Here is a 24,150-nt window from a genome sequence, read left to right as displayed (position 1 = left end):
GCCGGGGCGCATTCCTTCTTTGTTATCAAATTAAAGGCCCACTTTCATCTCTCTCCTTTCAGCCCTCGCTCATCTCGCAGGCATTGTTTTGCCGAAACGTCAAGTCAGAGGAATCAAGCAGGCAGCCAGTTAATTCCCATTGTGCGCGCTGCCTGGCAATATGCAAAGTAACAAAATCCATCTTCGCCTGTGGATATGCGTCGTGCGGGAAGTGGATTTGAGTTGGTGAGACTTACCAATCAATTTCAATTTGAACGACTAGTGAATTCAATTTGTCACAATCAATGACCCTGCAATCCCTTTATTGACTGCCATTTAATTTAATTTTTTTCCTTCCATGCTTCCAATAATTACAAATTTGCAGTCAACTTTTCTATTTAGGTTTCATGGTTAATTTACTATTAACATTAAAGTAATTTCTGGTTTTCCCATCTAATTTAAGTTCTCAATTCAGAAGTTTCTTAATTTAAAAACTTCACAGTTAAAATAAGATTTGCTAATAAGCATTTTGAAATTCTTAATCGATTTCTGAGATAGTTTAAATAGTAAAACAATTTTGAGGCTGTTAAACTCTCTATTCAGCTGCCTTTTGTTTCCCTAATTAAAAATTATTTGATTGAAAATTAAGATCACTGAAATAATTACAACAATTTAATTAATGCTAATGATTTTTTTTAAATTAATAACATAACTAATGAATTTGGAACATAACATCAGATAACATACGTGCGATTTAATTTTGTTTTATAAAAAGGTTTTAAAACTCATAGTAATTAAGAATTAATTTTTTTGATCAGAATTAAACTTTTTTTTTTAATTAATTAATTGAACTTATTAACAGTAATATTGCAAGAAATCATTATATTCATATTTATGCAATTTAATTGAAAAATGATAAAAATTTGTACATAATTTTTATAGATCACTTAAGAAAAAGTCATAAAATTTAATTTTATGAGTTTGTCAATAATTAAAAGGAGCGCGGGATGAAGCTTAATTACTTATTAAAATAAAATTCATTTTAAATTCAAATCTATTTAAAGTTTTTACATGAAATTTTTCCATTTCTTCATTAAATGGAAATTTCCTTACATTGGTCCACAATGGTGTTATGTTTCAAAATGTAAATAATAATTGTGCTGATTAAAGTAATCGACCCCGCAAACTGGGCCTGGCTCAGTTTTGGCCTACACTCGGAGTTTTTCATGATGGTGTAATGTGAAATGATATATTACAGCGAAATGAGTTTGCATCAAGTTTGGAAGTGTGTCTATAACACTATAATACGTGCACACAGAGCCATCAGCGTGACTCGGCGATATCGTTTGTTAATAATAAATAATACGCATAAAATATTCATTCCGTCGTGGGAAGAAAGCCTAGCACGTTGTGTATGAAAGCGTTTTTGCGCGATAGAATTTTATTGATCATAGTAGCACCGGCTGCTTTTCTTCTCCGGCCTAATAAAGCCAATATTGCAAATGGAAAAGTTGCTTGCATATTTTTCCCGTTCTCCTCCCGATGTATGCAAATTGGCACTCAGCAAAACAGGATAAGCCTCGGAGGGGCTTTTTTAATACAGCACAACACGTCGTTTTTCCTTCCCACAAAAAGCCTCTGGCGTTCAATGTCGACGCGTTCAGTTGCTATATTTTCATCAAATTATCACTAGTGAGTTTTTTCCCTGAGAAAGAACGGACATTATTAAAAAAATATATCTCAAATTAAATAAATAATGCAGTCGAAACATATTTGTTTATATTGAGGTTGTTAAGAATTTTTTTTCTGTATTTGTTATTAAATTTTCTTTTCATTGGTAAATAAAAATATTGGAAATAGAAGATTTAAATATAAAACTTGTATTTTGAAAGATAAAAATTTACCCTTGATATAGAGAAATAATAAAAATTATATAATTTCTTTCTATTTATACAATTTTTGTGCAGCTTCTTGGCTTCATTTATTTCGCTCTTAATGCACGTGCACCTGTGCTTTTCACCAGCTGGTGATGTTTTTTTTTTAAATTGAAATTAAATCTATAAATAAAATTAATTTTAAATAATTAAATTTAAATTTTTAAAAAATTTGGAAAAAAGGAATTAATTTTATAAATATTTTATAAAGAAAATTAATATTAATAATTTAAATTTAAATTTTCTGAAAATTGTAAATTTAAAAAAAAAATGGTCACCAGCTGGTGAATTCACCAGCTGGTGATGTTTTTTTTTTATATTTTGAAAAATTGAAATTTCATTAATCAATTAAATTTTAATTTTTAATAATTAGAAAAAAGGAAATAATTTTATAAATATTCCATAAATAAAATTAATATTCATAAATTAAATTTAAATATTTTCAATTTTGAAAAATTTAAAAAAATAATTGTCACCAGCTGAATTCACCGGCTAAATTCTCCTGCTTAATTCACCAGCTAGTGATGTTTTATTTATATTTTAATTTTTAAAAAATTGAAATTTAACTTATAAATAAAACAATTTTAATTTCATTTTTAAAAATTTGAAAAAACTGGATTAGTTTTACTAATATTTTATAATCAATATTAATATTTATGAATTCAATATTTAAAAAAAAAATATTCACCAGCTGGTGAATTCACCAGCTCAATCCACCAGCTCAATTCACCAGCATGTGATGTTTTTTTTATTTTTTAAAATTTTTAAACATTGAAATATAATTAATAAATAAAATTAATTTAAATTAAATAAACTTTCATTTTTAAAAAATTAGAAAAAAAGGAATTAATTTTTTTTTAATTTTATAAATAAATTTAATCTAAATAAATTATATTTCAATTTCTTTAAATTTTCAAATTTTAAAAAAATAATTGTCCCCATCTGTAATCACAAGGTGGTGATGTTTTTTTTTTATTTTTTAAAATTTTCAAAATTGAAATTTGATTTATAAATAAAATTAATTTATATTAATAAAATTTTAATTTTTAATTATTTGAAACAAAAGGGATTAATTTTATAATAATTTTATAAACAAAATTAATATGAATGAATTAATTTGAATTATTTTTAAATTTGAAAAAATTAATATCTCAATTCACAGGCTGAATTCACCAACTGAATTCACAAGTTGGTGATATTTTTTTTTTAATCTTGTCAAATGTAAAAAAAATTAAAGTTAATTCATGAGCATTAATTTTATTTATTAAATATTTATTAAATTTATTACTTTTTTTCAAATTTTTAAAAATTAAAATTAAATTTTTTTTAATCAATTAAATTTCAATTTCTAAAAATAAAAAATATCACCAGCAGGTTAATTAAGCTGGTGAATTCACCAGCTTGTGACAATAATTCTTTTTAAATTTTAAAAATTTGAAAAAGTTTAAATATAATTTATTAATATTAGTTTTGTTTATAAAATAATAATTAAACTAATTCCTTTTAATTCAAATTTTTTTAAATGTAATTTAATTTGTTGAATTTAATTTTATTTATGAATGAAATTTCGATTTTTTTTAAATATTTTAAAAGATAAAAAAAAACATCACCAGCTGGTGAGTTGAGCTGGTGAATTCACCAGCTGAATTCACCAGCTGGTGACAATAATGTTTTACAATTTTACAATTGAATTTTTTTTTATTTATATTGATTTTATTTATAAAATATTTAAACAATTTATTCCTATTTTTTCAAATTTTTTATAAATGAACGTTTAATTAATCAAAATTAGTTTCATTTTAAATTAAATTTCAATTTTTAAAAATTTAAAAAAATAAAAAAAAAACCCGCTGGTGAATTCAGCTGGTGAATTGTGCTGGTTAATACATCTGGTGACAATTATTTTATTTAAATTTATAAATTTAAATGTAGTTTATTATTATTAATTTTGTTTATAAAATATTTTAAAAATTAATTCTGGGAAAATGCAAATAAATTTAACAATAGCAAACAAATATGGATTAATGGAATTTTAAATTTATAAAAATGGAAATTAGTTTGAATTCAAAATGTCACGTGTTAGCTTCGCTAGCCGCCAACGCAGCTAGCTACTGAGCCCTGGCGCCTCGACAAGGCCCGCGACCTGACCAGGGAAAAATTTTTTGTGTTCTTTGGCCAGAAGAACTGTTTTTAGTTTTTATTTCTACCTACAACAACTACACCTCCACCCAAATACAATAGAAAAACCAAAAATTGAAACACAATTTCTTACAAATTCTCAACACAATACCTTTTAAGCAGCTGTCTTCTTCTTTTTTCTTCTTTCTTCGTAAAAAAAAACTGAAAAAACGTAAAAAAACGCACACACTAACACTGGCACAACCGAATTAAACGGGGAACGGTGAACGGTGGGGGGGTTTACGATGACCCAGAGGTGAGGCCCTGAGCGTCACCTGCTGGGGCGCGGGGCTCGAACCCGAGCCGTGGGCCACCACGATAACCGAATTCTGTAGTAGTGTTTACTACATATGCGAGACCGAAATCGGGTCCCTACCAACTTCCAGAGACCTTTCAGGGCGTACGGTACCCTTGAGACATGCAACCCCGATGCCGCGACCCAATTACCTCATATTCTGAAAATACCTAATTAGTGCATGGATTACAAATACATCATCATTAAATAACAAGAAACATAATAAACACTGGCACAACCGATTTTAGGGGAACAGTGAACGGTGGGGGGCTTACGATGACCCAGAGATGAACCCTGAGCGTGACCTGCTGGGGCGCGGGACTCGAACCCGGGCTGTGGGCCACCGCGATATCCGACTCTGAGAGACCGGGAAAATCGCGTCCCTACCAACTTCCGGAAACCTGACAGGGTGTACGGTACCCTTGAGACATCCAACCCCGATGCCGCGACCCAATTACCTCGTAACGTGATAATACCTAATTAGTGCATGGATTACAAATACATCGTCATCAAATTATCAAAAATACATATACATTTGATTTTTTTACAAATACATATAAATAAGAGATCTCTTCAATCTTCTCTCTTCGCTCTTCTCTCTTCAATCTTCTTTCTTCTTGGGGCCCCAACCACGATGATATCCTGAAAATACACACTGGGAAAAGTACATGGTTAATGGTTAAATATACAATACAGCGCATCCTGGAAATCCTGAAAAATCTGTAAAAATAAATTATTAGTAACCACCCCACCAAAAAAACCCTACACCTCCAAAATCCACACTCACATACACACTCACACACATGCATACCCTCCACCCTCCACCACAATCCCTCCACCCCCCCTGAAATCCACCACCCGCCGAGCCGTAGCAGGAGACCAGGGTCATTGTGTGCCAAGGGGCTTTGCGGTGCACCCCTCAGTCCATCATTGGAGCCGGATTTACTATCCGCAAGCGGTTACCCTACCTCAGGACCCTCAGATGCCCCCCTCCACCCCCAGAAGCGACCCACTCACCTGGACACTGCATGTTGGCAAGCCCTGGACAGCATCCAATCCGAAGACTCTGGACACTAACACACGACCACACCGACACCTCCGGCCACGACGAGGGCCAACCTCACACTGACGCCACTGACGCAATATACCGATCATATGACTGTGAGTGGGCGTTTTTCTCACAGCTGATTGTCCGCTTCCTTTCACTTTTATGTTGAAGTTACAGTGTTTGTGTGCTTTGTGCTTCCTCAAAATGTGTTTCATTTGTGCACCGGTGCGTTTTTTGTGTTAAATAGTAGATTATTCGCAATTATTTCCGTTCGTATCCCCGTTTATGGTTCAATATGGCTGTTAGTGGGTGTGTTTCTTTTCGTACAGCTGCTTGGCTTCATTTATTTCGCTGTTAATGCTCGTGTTACTGTGCTTTTGTGCTGCCTCAAGAAGTGTTTTATTGTTCTTTTTTGCGGATGTTTTTTGGTTGAGTAATGCATTTTACGTTTTGATGATATTTTAACTTTGCGTAGACGCTAGAAGGTTTCATTTATTTCGCTCTTAATGCTCGTGCAACTCTGCTTTTCACCAGCGGGAGATGTTTTTTTTTTTAAATTTTAATTATATCTATAAATAAAATTAATTTTAAATAATTAAATTTAAATTTTTAAAAAATTCGAAAAAAAGTGAATTAATTTTATAAATATTTTATAAATTAAATTGATATTAATAATTTAAATTTAAATATTGTAAATTTGTAAAAAAAAATTGTCACCAGCAGGTGAATTCACCAGCTGGTGATGTTTTTTTTTTAATTTTTAAAAATTGAAATTTCATTTATCAATTTAATTAATTTACAATAATTAAATTTTAATTTTTAATAATTTGAAAAAATGGAAATAATTTTATAAATATTCTATAAATAAAATTAATATTAATAAATTAAATTTAAATATTTTGAAATATGAAAAATTTAAAATAATAATTGTCACCAAGCTGAATTAACCAGCTGAATTTCCAGCTGCATTCCCTATCTGGTGATGTTTTTTTTTCAAATCTAAAAAAATGAAATTTAATTTATTTAAAAAAATTATTTTCTGATTTTTAAAAATTTCAAAAAAGTAATTAATTTAATAACTATTTAATATATAATATTAATGTTTACAAATTAACTTCAATTTTTTTTTAAATTAAAAAAATTAGTGTCACCAGCTGGTGAATTTAGCTTGTGAATTCATTCAGGCTGTTAGTGGGTGTGTTTTACCAGCTGGTAATGTTTTTATTCATTTTTTTTTTAATTTTTAAAAATTGAAATTAATTTATAAATAAATTAATTTAAATTAATTAAATTTTAATTTATAAAAAATTTGAAAAAAGGTATTAATTTTATAAATTTTTTATAAATAAAATTAATATTAATAATTTAAATTTAAATTTTTTTAAATTTGAAAATTTGAAGAAAAAAAATTGTCACCAGCTGGTGAATTGACCAGCACAATTAACCAGCTGAATACCCCAGCTGAATTCAGCTGATGAATTCACAAGCTAAATTCACCAGCTGGTGATACTTATTTTTTTAATTTAAAAAAAATTGAAGTTAATTTGTAAACATTAATTTTATTTATTAAATATTTATTAAATTAATTACTTTTTAGAAATTTTTAAAAATCAAAAATAAATTTTTTTAAATAAATTGAATTTCATTTTTTTAAATTTGAAAAAAAAACATCACCAGATAGGGAATGCAGCTGGAAATTCAGCTGGTTAATTCAGCTTGGTGACAATTATTATTTTAAATTTTTCATATTTAAAAATATTTAAATTTAATTTATTAATATTAATTTTATTTATAGAATATTTATAAAATTATTTCCATTTTTTCAAATTATTAAAAATTAAAATTTAATTATTGTAAATTAATTAAATTGATAAATGAAATTTCAATTTTTAAAAATTAAAAAAAAAACATCACCAGCTGGTGAATTCACCTGCTGGTGACAATTTTTTTTTACAAATTTACAATATTTAAATTTAAATTATTAATATTAATTTAATTTATAAAATATTTATAAAATTAATTCACTTTTTTTCGAATTTTTTAAAAATTTAAATTTAATTATTTAAAATTTATTTTATTTATAGATATAATTAAAATTTAAAAAAAAAAACATCTCCCGCTGGTGAAAAGCAGAGTTGCACGAGCATTAAGAGCGAAATAAATGAAACCTTCTAGCGTCTACGCAAAGTTAAAATATCATCAAAACGTAAAATGCATTACTCAACCAAAAAACACCCGCAAAAAAGAACAATAAAACACTTCTTGAGGCAGCACAAAAGCACAGTAACACGAGCATTAACAGCGAAATAAATGAAGCCAAGCAGCTGTACGAAAAGAAACACACCCACTAACAGCCATATTGAACCATAAACGGGGATACGAACGGAAATAATTGCGAATAATCTACTATTTAACACAAAAAACGCACCGGTGCACAAATGAAACACATTTTGAGGGAGCACAAAGCACACAAACACTGTAACTTCAACATAAAAGTGAAAGGAAGCGGACAATCAGCTGTGAGAAAAACGCCCACTCACAGTCATATGATCGGTATATTGCGTCAGTGGCGTCAGTGTGAGGTTGGCCCTCGTCGTGGCCGGAGGTGTCGGTGTGGTCGTGTGTTAGTGTCCAGAGTCTTCGGATTGGATGCTGTCCAGGGCTTGCCAACATGCAGTGTCCAGGTGAGTGGGTCGCTTCTGGGGGTGGAGGGGGGCATCTGAGGGTCCTGAGGTAGGGTAACCGCTTGCGGATAGTAAATCCGGCTCCAATGATGGACTGAGGGGTGCACCGCAAAGCCCCTTGGCACACAATGACCCTGGTCTCCTGCTACGGCTCGGCGGGTGGTGGATTTCAGGGGGGGTGGAGGGATTGTGGTGGAGGGTGGAGGGTATGCATGTGTGTGAGTGTGTATGTGAGTGTGGATTTTGGAGGTGTAGGGTTTTTTTGGTGGGGTGGTTACTAATAATTTATTTTTACAGATTTTTCAGGATTTCCAGGATGCGCTGTATTGTATATTTAACCATTAACCATGTACTTTTCCCAGTGTGTATTTTCAGGATATCATCGTGGTTGGGGCCCCAAGAAGAAAGAAGATTGAAGAGAGAAGAGCGAAGAGAGAAGATTGAAGAGATCTCTTATTTATATGTATTTGTAAAAAAATCAAATGTATATGTATTTTTGATAATTTGATGACGATGTATTTGTAATCCATGCACTAATTAGGTATCATCACGTTACGAGGTAATTGGGTCGCGGCATCGGGGTTGGATGTCTCAAGGGTACCGTACACCCTGTCAGGTTTCCGGAAGTTGGTAGGGACGCGATTTTCCCGGTCTCTCAGAGTCGGATATCGCGGTGGCCCACAGCCCGGGTTCGAGTCCCGCGCCCCAGCAGGTCACGCGCAGGGTTCATCTCTGGGTCATCGTAAGCCCCCCACCGTTCACTGTTCCCCTAAAATCGGTTGTGCCAGTGTTTATTATGTTTCTTGTTATTTAATGATGATGTATTTGTAATCCATGCACTAATTAGGTATTTTCAGAATATGAGGTAATTGGGTCGCGGCATCGGGGTTGCATGTCTCAAGGGTACCGTACGCCCTGAAAGGTCTCTGGAAGTTGGTAGGGACCCGATTTCGGTCTCGCATATGTAGTAAACACTACTACAGAATTCGGTTATCGTGGTGGCCCACGGCTCGGGTTCGAGCCCCGCGCCCCAGCAGGTGACGCTCAGGGCCTCACCTCTGGGTCATCGTAAACCCCCCCACCGTTCACCGTTCCCCGTTTAATTCGGTTGTGCCAGTGTTAGTGTGTGCGTTTTTTTACGTTTTTTCAGTTTTTTTTTACGAAGAAAGAAGAAAAAAGAAGAAGACAGCTGCTTAAAAGGTATTGTGTTGAGAATTTGTAAGAAATTGTGTTTCAATTTTTGGTTTTTCTATTGTATTTGGGTGGAGGTGTAGTTGTTGTAGGTAGAAATAAAAACTAAAAACAGTTCTTCTGGCCAAAGAACACAAAAAATTTTTCCCTGGTCAGGTCGCGGGCCTTGTCGAGGCGCCAGGGCTCAGTAGCTAGCTGCGTTGGCGGCTAGCGAAGCTAACACGTGACATTTTGAATTCAAACTAATTTCCATTTTTATAAATTTAAAATTCCATTAATCCATATTTGTTTGCTATTGTTAAATTTATTTGCATTTTCCCAGAATTAATTTTTAAAATATTTTATAAACAAAATTAATAATAATAAACTACATTTAAATTTATAAATTTAAATAAAATAATTGTCACCAGATGTATTAACCAGCACAATTCACCAGCTGAATTCACCAGCGGGTTTTTTTTTTATTTTTTTAAATTTTTAAAAATTGAAATTTAATTTAAAATGAAACTAATTTTGATTAATTAAACGTTCATTTATAAAAAATTTGAAAAAATAGGAATAAATTGTTTAAATATTTTATAAATAAAATCAATATAAATAAAAAAAAATTCAATTGTAAAATTGTAAAACATTATTGTCACCAGCTGGTGAATTCAGCTGGTGAATTCACCAGCTCAACTCACCAGCTGGTGATGTTTTTTTTTATCTTTTAAAATATTTAAAAAAAATCGAAATTTCATTCATAAATAAAATTAAATTCAACAAATTAAATTACATTTAAAAAAATTTGAATTAAAAGGAATTAGTTTAATTATTATTTTATAAACAAAACTAATATTAATAAATTATATTTAAACTTTTTCAAATTTTTAAAATTTAAAAAGAATTATTGTCACAAGCTGGTGAATTCACCAGCTTAATTAACCTGCTGGTGATATTTTTTATTTTTAGAAATTGAAATTTAATTGATTAAAAAAAATTTAATTTTAATTTTTAAAAATTTGAAAAAAAGTAATAAATTTAATAAATATTTAATAAATAAAATTAATGCTCATGAATTAACTTTAATTTTTTTTACATTTGACAAGATTAAAAAAAAAATATCACCAACTTGTGAATTCAGTTGGTGAATTCAGCCTGTGAATTGAGATATTAATTTTTTCAAATTTAAAAATAATTCAAATTAATTCATTCATATTAATTTTGTTTATAAAATTATTATAAAATTAATCCCTTTTGTTTCAAATAATTAAAAATTAAAATTTTATTAATATAAATTAATTTTATTTATAAATCAAATTTCAATTTTGAAAATTTTAAAAAATAAAAAAAAAACATCACCACCTTGTGATTACAGATGGGGACAATTATTTTTTTAAAATTTGAAAATTTAAAGAAATTGAAATATAATTTATTTAGATTAAATTTATTTATAAAATTAAAAAAAAATTAATTCCTTTTTTTCTAATTTTTTAAAAATGAAAGTTTATTTAATTTATTAATTTTATTTATTAATTATATTTCAATGTTTAAAAATTTTAAAAAATAAAAAAAACATCACATGCTGGTGAATTGAGCTGGTGGATTGAGCTGGTGAATTCACCAGCTGGTGAATATTTTTTTTTTTAAATATTGAATTCATAAATATTAATATTGATTATAAAATATTAGTAAAACTAATCCAGTTTTTTCAAATTTTTAAAAATGAAATTAAAATTGTTTTATTTATAAGTTAAATTTCAATTTTTAAAAAATTAAAAAAATAAATAAAACATCACTAGCTGGTGAATTAAGCAGGAGAATTTAGCCGGTGAATTCAGCTGGTGACAATTATTTTTTTAAATTTTTTCAAAATAGAAAATATTTAAATTTAATTTATGAATATTAATTTTATTTATGGAATATTTATAAAATTATTTCCTTTTTTCTAATTATTAAAAATTAAAATTTAATTATTGTAAATTAATTTAATTGATAAATGAAATTTCAATTTTTAAAAATTGAAAAAAAAACATCACCAGCTGGTGAATTCACCAGCTGGTGACCATTTTTTTTTTAAATTTACAATTTTCATAAAATTTAAATTTAAATTATTAATATTAATTTTCTTTATAAAATATTTATAAAATTAATTCCTTTTTTTTCAAATTTTTTAAAAATTTAAATTTAATAATTTAAAATTAATTTTATTTATAGATTTAATTTCAATTAAAAAAAAAAAAAACATCACCAGCTGGTGAAAAGCACAGTTGCACGTGCATTAAGAGCGAAATAAATGAAGCCAAGATGCTGCACAATTCTATTTGGTTCATTCGTTTGAAAAATTTGATCTTTGCTCTGCAATGAAATAATGTTTAATGTTTTTAGTATAAATAATTTAATTTACAATCTCATTTCTTCTTTCCCAAATTTTCCGCATCTTTGACCGTGACTGGCAAAGGACGGCCCTTGGTCTCCGGCAGCAAGAACGCCAGACCTCCCGCCACCAAGGCCATGACGCCAAATATCGTCAGTGGCAGATATTTGGAGTACTTAGTCTGCGCACATAAATTATAAAAATGTGCCAAATATTGCATTTTTTTTCATACCAGAAGAGGGGTGAACGGCGCCAGAATGTTGCCCAGGCGTCCAACCATGGAGCACAGTCCGAGCAGGGAGGTCCGCAATTTTGTGGGGAATATTTCTGCGTTGATCATGTAGATGCAGCCGAAGGAGGCGGCGATGGACAGTTTGCCCAAGAGGTACAGCGACAGACGAATTTCCGTGGCATCTTGTCAAAATAAAAAATAATACATTAAATATTTTGCTATAAACTGGGAAAGAAAATTTAATTGCTTTTCTTTCATAATTAAATGTTTTTCATGTTTTTATTTCACTAATTTGAGAATTCTGTTTCAATATTTGAATTATTTTGAGCCATTTAAAGTTTTTTTTTTTAATTTCTGGTTTTTTTGTGGAGTTTAAAATATTATTGACAAGAAACTTGCAAGTAAAATTATGTGTTTGTAGGAAAATGAATACCCTTTTGTATTAAAAATAAGTAAAAATTATAGTTCTATCAACAATTTTAGGAAATAATTTTGAAATTAAAGTTATAAAAATAACCTACTTTCATATTAAAAAAAATACTCGATGTAAAGAGACATGCTTTTTAGACTTTTATCTTAAAATCAATTTTATCAAAACTGATCTAAACTAAAAATTGGGGCTATCTTGACTAGATAATTTTTTCCTTATTTATTATACTTGAATTTTGAAATATAAATGAATAAAAAATAAACCTTCTGGGATGAAAGGGTTGAAGAAACAGGCGAGGCCGCTGATTATAAAAGAGATGCTTAAAGTCTTCTTGCGGCCAATTTTGGACATTCCGAGCCACGATAGGACATTTGCTGGCATGTCTACCACGGCGGAAACTATGTAGTTGACATATTGGTCGTCCGTTCCTGCCAGGTTGATTGAATTCAGGGCCAGGCCATAATAGTTAAATGTGATGACAATCCTAGAAAAATATATAATTATGTCAATTTGGTTTCCAAAACAATGTAGTGTTGGATATTTAAAAATATACGCTTTTATTTTCATAACTTTAATTAAGATCCTCAAAAAACAATGTTTAGATTAATTTTCAACTCAAGAAATTTGATACGTTTTTTCACCAGCAATAAAAACAAATGAAAAGTCTGATGATCAAAATTCGCGAAGTGGCGACTAGTTTAATTGCAGCCCAAAGAGTTTCTTCTTTATCCTCTGAACCTTCAGGCACACCAGTCTAAAAATTAACATTTAAAATGTTACATTTCTCATGAGGCGGAGATCTTAATTTTGTTTGTTTCTTTAAAATTAAAAAATCTCTAATTTGAAATTTCACAAATAAATTTTATCAACCATTGCAAAGAAAAATTCAATTTTGAATTTTAATATTTATTAATTAAATAATTATTTACTTTATATATGTATTTTATCAACTTACATTTTCCCAAAGTTTGAGTTTTTCTGCACTTTCGGGGCTAATCTGAGATTTATTTTTCCGCAGGGCGTTTGTGAAAACCTCTTTGGCATCGCCTCGTCTGCCCTGCGACAGCAGCCATCGGATGGACTCCGGAATCAACCTAAGGTAGGAATAATACGTTTTTGCTTTTTTTTCATTATATATGTTATTGTGAGAGAGACCATATGTAAAAGATGAAGAGAACTGCGGGCGCGTTGATGGTCCACAAAATTTCTCGCCAGTCCCTGAGGGCCCAAGCCATAACTCCGACGAAAATGGTGCCCAGGGAATATGCCCACGCAGCGACCATGTCTCCTAAAATCACGCGTCTCTTCGGGGAAACGAATTCCAACGCTGCGGATATTTAATTTCTTTTTTCAAACATTTAAAATTACCAGATGTAAATTTTTACCCAACACAAAAGCAATTCCGTAGATGCCGCCGCTGAAAAGTGCCTCTAGAAATTCGAAAACGATGAAGAAAACGTAGTCGGGGGCGGCAGATTTGATCAGAGTTAAAACTGCAGAGGCCACTAGAGTCAAAATTAAACTCAGCTTCCTTCCATATCTACAGAGTGAAAAAATTGGAAACATTTTTATCATTTAATCCAATTTTAAGTACAAAAATATCTTGAATCAAAGCAATACACCAAAACTAATTTAAAAAACAATACATTTTAACACATTTTAAATTATTATATTTCTTATTTTAATTACCTAAATGATGTTTGAGAATAATTAAAAAGCAATTTGAACCTACTTATCTGCAATGAATCCGATTATAGGGACACTGAAAAGCACTCCTAGACTGTTGATTGCTCCAACGAGAGACAGTTTCCATTCATTTTCCGAACACATGAGATCAAACTGAAACAAAAGGTTATCAATCAATCATAATAAATTAGTCGCCTATGCGCACAAAAAAAATATATACATTTTGACACAAAAAGTTATGAAGCTATATTAATTTTGGATTTTATTTTGCAAATCTTCAAAATTTACACTAATTTTCAACAAATGCAATAATTTCGCAAACATTTTATTTCACTCAAGGTTTCGTTTAAATAAGCAACAAATATACTAAAGTAATTAACGCAAGATCAATAATTCTCCAGCTTAGTAATTTAACCGTGCAAATCTAATCTTGAAATCAAATAGGAATTATACACGTTGAACTTTCTGGTCGTGAGACTTATTGAATTACATAATACCTCGGTCTGAATGGATCGCTCGGGTCCTTTGAGAACCCAGTCCGAGCACTTGACACTCGTGCTGTCGTCAAAGTCGCATTTCGCAGGCGTGCTGTTCAACGACATGAACTGGAGGCACTTTTCTGGCTCGCCGACTGAGGTGAAGGGCACCGCGTTTTGCAGCCAACTGGGGTTGAAAGGCGACGTCTCGCCCTGGTCTCCACATTCTTCAATGAGACACCTTTAAGAATTAACATAAAATTACACAACAATTCCAAAAAAGTTGAATTAAAACCTGTAAATAGTTAATAAATTTATTATTATAATTTTTTTTTCAATTAATAATTCAAAATATTGCTCAGGAATTAGTTAATTGACGGAGAATTTTTCTTCATTTGAATCAAATTTAAATAAAATGTTAACATCACCTGTGAGGCACTGGAATGGCCGTGAAAATGTAAACAACCGGGCTGGCCGCGCTGTAGAAAAACACAAGACAGAAAAGTGTCCACTGGCCAAGTTGATAGGGACTGAAGTCGCCGATCTCATTGAGCATCACGTCAAAATCAGCACTCGCGCTCATGGTGTCTGCCGATGAGTGGAGAACACCCGATTGTCTGTGGCGCGTGTGGCAATTATCAGCAAAATACTAGATTTTCAAAATCTTGTCTCGGTACTTGGTGCGCGGAAACTGTCTGCGAGATAAGACAACTGATAAAAAAATTTGACTCTGAAATTTCAGACTGTCAAAACACATTTCACTTATAATTATCTGAGTCATGCTAATTCGGTTGTTAAATATTGAGGCGGTAGAATTCAGATATGATAAGGAACTTGCCCTTCAAAATTATAATGTTGAGCACCTAAACCGTGTAATCTTGTTCTAAAATTGTTCCAAAATAGTTTTTGGATTTTTAATTTGATTTAGATCTTGCAGTAATATAGTCATGAACGAATTACTAATTCCCACAAAGCTTTTAAAAAGTATGAATAAACCATTTAAGACTAATAATCAAATAGAAGAAAATGACGGATTTGAAATTAAACTTTTTTTTTAAATAGTTCTGATTTAATTGCAATTTTGAATCTTTCCATTTACGAGTATCTAGGAAACCAAAAAAGCGCGTCTGGTGCTTTTCAGACGTACATTAATCTCAATATTCTTTAATAAAAGAGTTTTTGAAACGTTATTGATAATAAATGTAAAGATCTGCCTTGGAGTTGTGGTTTCTAGAAAAGCTTATATTAAACAATAAACAACTCACAAAAGCCCATCGAGGAAAAGCCGATTTTAAATTCAAATCACCACTCTTTACGAAGGTTTGTCTTTTGTCTTTAGACAGAGAGCATCTAGAATTAATTGAGTAATTGTTTGTGGAAACTTTGTATTTATTTATAAAATTGTGACATTTTTGGCAAAAACTTGAATGAAAAAAAAGTTGAATTAAAATTTTATTTATAATTATTTATAAAGATTATTGAGATTTATTTACACAAATGAACATTGAACACAGGATTTACCTTTTAAAGCAGTTCAAATTTGCTGATTTTTTTTATCAAAAAATCTTGCGGACTTGTAAAATCCTATCCTGCATATTTTTTTAACAAAATTTACCTATAAGAAAATCAAATCTTCTTCGAGTCAAATTGATCTAATTAGGTGGACAGGTTTGTCACTTCTTAAATAGATTTTAAATTTATTATTATTTTTTATGATTGCAGTGCTTAGTTATTAGTTATTTCTAGAAAATCCAAGAATATTTTGCTCGTAAATTAAACAGAACAATATAAACATTTCTATTCACATTTCCGACAGCAAAATCCAAACAATAATTTAATTTTTTCTTCCCTCTAACCAATTTCTACGTCGAGCACCATAAAAGAAGCAGAAGAATGCCAAACAAAGGCACAAAGCAGCAGCTGCGTTCGCGAAAACGGCGCTAATTACGCCTGCTCGCACAATTAGCAGGTCGTCAGCAGCCGAATGTGTACACACAAGAGAGAAGAAATGCGCCGTCGCGAAGGAGCTGCAATTAGAATTATCGCTTATTCATTGCCTCTCGCGTACCTCGTCGGCAACGAGTGAGCTTTTTTTTTGTTTTCTCTATTATGCATTGAAATAGAGGACGCATGGAGTACCTTTCTTTGTGTGCTGCATGAAAAATGCTTGCTTGCTGTGTCGGAAATAATTATTCCAATCAGCCTGTGCGGAGGAGGAAAAATGAAATTACCCCCTGGCTGGCTCGCTTTGCACATCAAGTGTCCAATTAGCGGAACGGTCGGCGCCGCACAAAGAGTGCATTTAGCTATGGTGGGGTGAACTGTGCAGGTCCAGGAGGCATGTCAGGAAAAGTCGAAAGAGACACATTTTCTGACGCTCGTTTAATTTTTATTTTATGAAGTGTTTTTTTTTTTATATATATTAAAAATACCTAATATTTTAATGGACATCGGATTCTAGTTAACCAAATCATTTCATTTGCTTTCAACGGTGTTTCCTTTATTACATTCTTCCTAAAAATTAAGTGCAGTCATTTTCAAAATGTATTTTATTACATTTTGTACTGGAAATACTCTCTTATTTATTTAACAATAAGGCAAAAATTTAATCATTGGATTGGGTGGGGTCTTTTTGATATTGGAGGTTTTAGCAAAGTCCTTCCAAGTGGTAATGCTTTTTTGTAACAATTTAATTCAAATGTTTCCTTTCCGCAACAGTCCTTTTTCTTTCATATTTTAAAATACTTGGACGAATAAACAAAATTACTAATTGCTGGAGTCTTTGAACTACATTTTTTTTTGTAGATTTTCAAATTTATACAAACAAATTGGCTAGAATATTTTAACAGAAAGATTTATTTAAATATTTTACATTTTCAAACTGAAAAAAGTAATTTTTTTGGTATTACTTGAAATATAAAATTTATAGGTTTGTGTTTCATCACAGTAAAATAAATGATATGTTATGCATTAATTTCGTCTTCTCTTTGGTACATGAATGGCCCAGTTTCGCAGTTGGAGTTCCTTTTCGCACGGGCGAGCCGCTTTTCAAATTTCATCCCTCGGTGGTGCATCGAGCCAGCCTTTGCGCCTGCTGCCGCGTGGGTGTTTTGTTTCGAACAATGAGGCACATTTTATAAAATAAAATTAATCGCTGCTGGCCTGGCGAGGAGCAGCTGGCCCCGTTGCCTCCTGCTGCACGTGCACAATGCGCGTTTTATTCAAATTCGGGGTCTCTTTTGTGTGCAATTAAGCCAATTCCGGCCGCGTACGTGATGCTGGGCGCGGGTTTTCGGCTGCGGCGGCGGTTTCTGAAGTTGCATTTCAAGCGTTGTTTCGGGGCGGTGCCGAAAAGGTGTACTTTAGTGCCATGCACTGTGCGTTCAAAGGTTATGAGCGTTTATAATTTATTATATAATTTATTTATAATTTTTATTGAAAAACACGAAATCAAATTTATCAAAAAACATGAAGTATTTAATTAGAATAATTATTAATATTTCTTGTTAAAAATTAAAATTTTTACGTTAAAAATCCTATTTTAACAAATATAATGTGGAATATATTTGCGTAAATTACCTTTGCACTGAAATTTGTCTTTAAACGTAATTTATATTTAAATTCGGGCCCATTTTGGACAATGAGCAATTTCAGCAATTGCTTTTCTTCTTCCTAAAATAAACCTCTCCGTGCTTATTCTCTCTCCAAACTGAACTTTATTATGCGCATTCAGCTCGGGGGGCTTTGTATGTGCAAACAATTTAAAACAAATTGCAAGTCAGTAAACACCCATTTTCATAAACGTACACAGCTTAGAGCGACGTATTGCTGCAGTCGCTCTGAAGTTCCGAGCCAAAAACAATCCGCGAGAGGCAATAACCAGCCAGGGATATTTTCTCTCTCTCGCTGAGAATGATCGCATGCAGTTCTTTCTTCTTCTTTCTTGAGCTTTATTTTTATCGTCAATTTGATTGTGCTTTGTACAAACGAGCGTGCACGGGGTATAAGGCCGGCATTGCATAAAAATAAAAGCGCGGCCGTATTATGGCAATAATTTTCTATCAAAACTTCTTGGGAGCGGCGAGAGAGTAGCCAACTCGTGATCGTACATCCTTATCTTGCAGTCGCATCTGCCACTGCTGGGAAATTTTTCCAGTCGAGATTCCTCGGCCAGGGTAGTGCAAAAATACATTTGAAATCATCGTTACAATTTAGAAAATGAACCAAAATTTCACTGAATAGCTTTCATTTGACCAATTTTCAGATATTTTGATAAAAAGTATGATATCTAAAACAAAATTAATTAATACATTTTTCTTTTTATTTGTTCAATAAATTTGCAGTTAGATGGAATAACGCGTAAACCTAGATGTATAATAAATCGACTTAAAATTTAAGTTCAGGTTCATGAATCACTTAAAATTACCAAAAAGATTAATTTCCACTTAAAATAACTTATTTTGAGAATTTTTAACTTAAATTACCTATTTATAAATTTAGAATTTCTTCTAGAGTTATCAATGTTCAGAAAGAAAAATGCTCACCTCTTTCAGTTGAAAAAAACAATCTTTGGATTGGTGCAAATTTCGCTAAAAATTTGAAAAGAAAAAAATCAAATTTTCTCCCTCGGGTTTTTAATAAAACTTTTAAATTGTATTTACAGATTGAATATAATTTACAATAATTTTTGCACAATTTTATTTTGAATGTTCTTCTTGAATCTTGTAGCATTTTACTGTAAAATGTTTCCTCGTTAACAAATATTTGACAGTTAATTATCTAAAAAATTTCTATCACTTTCTTCCAAAAGGAACTCAGCGGAACTTTCCATGTATTATCTGCTCTCTTTGCTGACGGAACTTCTTCTCTCTCCGTTGAAAGCAAACACGTTGGCGGTCTGCCCTGGCCGCGATTTTCCAGCAGATTATCATAGAGAGGCAGCGAGCGGCGGCGGTAGCAATTTCGCCATTACCCGTGTTCCTTTTATGAGAAGCGAGCGCCGATGGAAGTTTGCCCTATATAAAGTTAATAAAGTGCCGTGACATGAATGTGGATTTGGGCGGGAATGAAGATTGGAAAATCAGCTTACACGCCGGCGGCTGCCGGAGCTTAAGCTGCTGCGCCGCCGAGACGACGATGAGTAAATCGCTTTCTCATATTATTATTTCCTTCCTGCGCGAAACAGCATCCCTCGGAAAACGTGCGTATAAGCGTGGGGAGAGATAATAGACACGACGCACATCCCAAGAAGTGCGAAAACCATTGAATTCTGTAATAGAATAGTCGGGTTAAATTGTCAATTTTCAATTTTTGACAAGTGAATTTAATTAATAAAAAAAATCAACTTTCTTTACCCAATTTTTGCGTTCGAATATTTTTTTTTGTTTCAATTATAGGATGAAAATTATCTCTTTTTATACAGAATAGCAAATTTGGAATCTAATTTTGATAAAAAAAATCGCTGAACACAAGAGTCTAAAATTAGACTTTTAGTCAGTCAATTATTCAAATTCTATAGAAATAAATAACGTAAAATTTTAGAAATAAACACAATAATTATGAATAATTATGATAACAGTTTTCAATATTGAAGCAAAATTATGCGTGAAAATATATTTATTTAAAAGTTCCAACCCTATTTTTTAAAGTTCGTTTTTAACACATAATACATACAAATTTCAAGAAAATATGTAATTTTTATGCTTTGTATGTAACAAGAAGCACATTTTTTTTGTATAAATATTTTTTAAATTACACAAGCTCATCTTAATTAATTGCTATCAATAAACTTTTGATTTTGCTGATTATTTGTAGGATTTAATTTTAATCTACAACTGAAATTTTTAATTGGTTTCACTTGAAACTAAAAAAATTAATTTTCATTTAATTGAAGCTTGTAATTTTGATTTTTTTTTGGGTCAAAAATATTGATTTTGTATGAGTTATCAGTTCGTTGTAAAATTCCTCATAACTTTCCTTTTCTCTCCTCACTGACCGCAGCTGCAAGCATCTGGAAGCCTTTTGATGGAATCAACAAACATGCGAACCCTTTGATATGAAAATCAAGTGTGCCTTGCCCCGTGTCGCGTTTCAGAGCTCTTTGAATAAACATCGGCCGCAAATAACTATGTTATTAAGCAAAACAAACGTATGAAAGGGGTAATATCTGTATAGGCATAAAATGTAAACCGTGTATAATTTCATCGCCATAAAGTTGTAATTTCGAGCCGGGCAGAGAGAAAGAGCCGGTCTTAATTTTATGTATAAAGGGTAGCATCTGCCCTCGATTAATTCCCACCGTCCACATTAATAAACACGGGCTACAAATTACTCCTCCATCCCTAATGCATCAGACGCGCGGCGGCGAGAAAAATGTTACACACCGTTTGCATGCTTGCATATCGTAAACTGAAATATGCTCGGCCGTTGTTTTGTAGATCGCAGGGGCTGTTATTATTATTACAATATGGAGGCGCGCAGGTGCGACGTCGCACACTCTATGCATCATGTGAACGCTGCCTCGATGCGCGCCCCATAAAAACGTTAGCATCGTAATAAAATACATGCACACGAGATGTGCTCCGAGGGGAATGTTAGTGTTGATGTGCAAATTACATTAAAAAATGCATGACGATGTCTCGAGTGCGTCATTAAAATGAAACGAGAGTCTTTGTTCAATTTACACTGAATATAATAGAGGGTGAAAAAAAATCATGATTTTTAATTTAAAAAAATCATTTTAATTAATTTTACATGATATTATGTATTCTCTTTTCATCTATTGTGCTTATTAAATGTGGGAAATCAAATAACAATGATATAATAAAAACGGGTTCTAAATAATTATTTATGCTGTTGTTTGTGTTCCTAATTGTCTAAAACTTAAAAGACTTCCAAATTTTCCCTCAACATGTGAGAATATAAATTAAAGAAATTTTAACGTGGATTCAGAAAATGAGCGAGAAAACCAATGCTCGGAAAAAAAAATTAAAATTTCCAAATTTTAACTTTTAACTGCAGCTTTTAATTCTTTTCAAAGCAGATTAAAATTTATGTTTAAGAAATAATTCATTTTCCACTTAAAACTAAAAAATTAAGATACAAATTGAATTATTTTTGAAACAGAAATAATCTGTGTTGAAAAGAATTAAAAGTTGCAATTTTGAAATTCCAATTCGTTTTCCCTAGCAATGGTTTTCTCGCTCAGTTTCCGAAGCCACGTTAAAATTTCTTTTGAAAAATTAAAACTAAAAATTAAAAAAAAGCACACACACACACTCACAGTAACAAAGTAAGAACATAAATTAATTATTAAAGTGACATAATTATAGAATTTTGTATCATATATTTTCAAAGAATGTAATTTTTTGATTCAAAATTATTTTCTTTTCTTTGATAAAAAATTGAATTATATTCTTCAAATTCATAATTTATATGCTAATTTACAAATAGCAAAAAGTATTATTCCTATGTTCCCAATAAAAGTTTATAAAAGTCGTTTTTGCTTATTTTTCTTGTAAAGAATGATGCATTTTGAACAGATCAATAATTGTCTGAATTAATTTCAAAGCAAAGTAAAAATAATTATGTATATTTACCTCACTGCATAATATAGTGATAAGTAACTAATGTTTGTTCTTGCAGGTCCTGTATGCAATTTGAAAATAATTTGGTAATGAAGTTGTGAATTTTACAGATTTTGCAATACGAGAAATAATTTATTCACAGATTCAAATAAGTCAATAGTTTTCCAAAAATAATCTAAAAAATTCTATAATTAAAAATTGTGATAATAAGGACGAAGAGCTTCAAATCTGATCTAAACAATAATTTGCAATTCCTAATTTAAATTTCAGAAAAAAATCGTTGCCTTTTTCAGAAGATTTTCGTTTCCAGTTCCGCTTCTGCCTGGATAGCGAAAAGAGTTTTTTTCAGTGTTTTATTCTGCAGCCTGTAGTTTTCACGCGATTGAAACCGATCGTTCAAATTAGAGAGAGACGAGATACATCCCTTTGAAAGCAAACCGCTCTTGCGAATGTCGAGGATGTGTACGGAGGCGCAGTAATTGCAATAGACCCTGCGCTGCGAATCTGGTTTTCTCGCCGTCGCCTTTTGATCTGGCGCCGGCAAAGAGACAGAGAAAGGGCTTTGGGCAGCGGTTTCTTGGTTAGTTTGTGGCCCACAGAAAGGATATTGAGCCTGCGTATGTTCTCCTGGGCGCCGAAAGAGTCAACCCGTCGTCGAGGGCCTCTCTTGTAACAGGAAAGGAAAGCCCCACAAAGGACACACACACACATGTATATAAATTCGCGCAGTGCACTTCTGCGAGCACAAGCTCTCTTTTCGCAAGCTAGGGAGTATTGATCCCCCCTGTATTTTATGCGAGTGAGCAGAGCAGAGTCGTCGTGTCTGGAAATGGTGTTTTGCGCCGAGCAGGGGAGAGATGGCACTAGAGTGAGCAAATTTGTCTGTTCCACTCTCCACACCCCATCCGCATGGATAAGTACTGTGTATGTACTTTCGTGCGCCGATGTGAGAGTGTCAGCTCTCTAAAAGTTTCGCCCGTCCTAAACTTTCCACGCACAAATTGAACACACAGCACAACTTTTGTAAACAAATGCCGAAATGATATTTCACACTTTTCGTGTAAAAATAAATATATACACCGCAAAGTTTTACAAACATTGATGTAACATTTAAATGCGACACCAAACAATTTCCATTAATTGCACGTGACTTGATTTTATATTTTGTTTTCAAATCGCTTGAAATTAATCAATAATAAAAAAAATTTAAAATCAAAAAAGTTTCTATAGATTTTTATTAATTCAAAAATCTATTAATTTGATTTTGAACTGAATTTTTTACTCTTTGAATTTTCAGTTGAATTGAGAGTGAGATCTATTATAATTTTTTTTTAAACTTTTAGTTTTTACATAATAAAAACGTGATAGTTCATTTTGCTCTTGTCAAATGTTAGTTTGAACCTGAATGTTAACAATTTCAATATAGAAGCAAGAGATATTAATTTAAATTACGTCCCATCACCCAATGATCAAAATATTTTTATGTTATAAATTGAAGTTAAATTTGAAATTGGAACGCCTCAGTTTAGAATTTAAATCTATTATTAATAATATATTCTTGCTGGGACTTAATTGTTTGCTATTTTAATCGGTTTGAGTACATTTGTCAATTAATGACAGGGAGAGTTAAATTAAGTTCTCTACAATTAAATATAATATATCCAACATACGATAACAGACCCAATATATTGAATTTTAACACGTAAATCCAATGTTCTTGAGGCATCATGAACTTAAAATAAAAAATGTATTTTTGTAAGAATTTAGAATAAAGATAATAATTTCCAGTAATTTATACCTACTTAAAATTTTTACTTGTTATTGTAAATAGATAAAAGAATAAAAAATTAATGAAATAAATAAATTGTATTTATTCACGTTTAAATTAAAAAAAAATTATTAATTAGGAAATATGAATTAAAATTTTTTATTATACATAAATTTTAAAAAAAACTAATCTTTTTAAGAAACACGGTATACCAACAGGAGTTTAATGATGGTAATCAGTTGGCAATCACCGCCGTGTCTCTGTGCATAAGCTCTCTTGAAAAATCCCGCCAGTCATCTCTGGATCG

General features: G+C 31.3%; 1 protein-coding gene and 1 long non-coding RNA gene across 2 annotated transcripts in view; one reads left to right on the top strand and one right to left on the bottom strand.

The window, feature by feature from the left end:
* Positions 1 to 24,150, top strand: part of LOC132204391 (uncharacterized) — a 125,067-nt gene that overhangs the window by 43,794 nt on the left and 57,123 nt on the right. Inside the window, exon 2 of the long non-coding RNA XR_009442522.1 lies at positions 13,346 to 13,426. This is a non-coding gene — a long non-coding RNA (uncharacterized LOC132204391). The remainder of the gene's footprint in view (positions 1 to 13,345; positions 13,427 to 24,150) is intronic.
* On the bottom strand, positions 973 to 15,179 carry LOC132204390 (organic cation transporter protein-like). Its single transcript, XM_059632878.1, has 11 exons — positions 14,918 to 15,179; positions 14,511 to 14,730; positions 14,060 to 14,166; positions 13,713 to 13,867; positions 13,483 to 13,654; positions 13,283 to 13,421; positions 12,969 to 13,081; positions 12,591 to 12,811; positions 11,898 to 12,079; positions 11,696 to 11,846; positions 973 to 1,684 (listed from the first exon to the last, which is right to left on the bottom strand). Exons 1-10 carry the CDS (start codon positions 15,070 to 15,072, stop codon positions 11,700 to 11,702), a joined length of 1,611 nt encoding a protein of 536 aa, XP_059488861.1. The 5' UTR covers positions 15,073 to 15,179; the 3' UTR covers positions 973 to 1,684; positions 11,696 to 11,699.

The sequence above is a fragment of the Neocloeon triangulifer genome, unplaced genomic scaffold (assembly GCF_031216515.1).
Source record: "Neocloeon triangulifer isolate White Clay Creek 2 clone unplaced genomic scaffold, ASM3121651v1 ptg000022l, whole genome shotgun sequence".
Classification (NCBI taxonomy): Eukaryota; Metazoa; Arthropoda; class Insecta; order Ephemeroptera; family Baetidae; genus Neocloeon; species Neocloeon triangulifer.
Note: the sequence above shows the minus strand (reverse complement) of the source record. Positions and strands in the feature narration are given on the sequence as shown.

What these genes read in the sequence shown, in the direction of transcription:
- LOC132204390 (XM_059632878.1), bottom strand. Translation starts at nt 15,072, where the DNA reads ATGAGCGCGAGTGCTGATTTTGACGTGATGCTCAATGAGATCGGCGAC. An exon ending in GCCATTCCAGTGCCTCACAG is followed by an intron (nt 14,731 to 14,917) that starts GTGATGTTAACA and finishes TAATTCTTAAAG; the next exon opens with GTGTCTCATTGAAGAATGTG. An exon ending in CGGAATTGCTTTTGTGTTGG is followed by an intron (nt 13,655 to 13,712) that starts GTAAAAATTTAC and finishes AAATATCCGCAG; the next exon opens with CGTTGGAATTCGTTTCCCCG.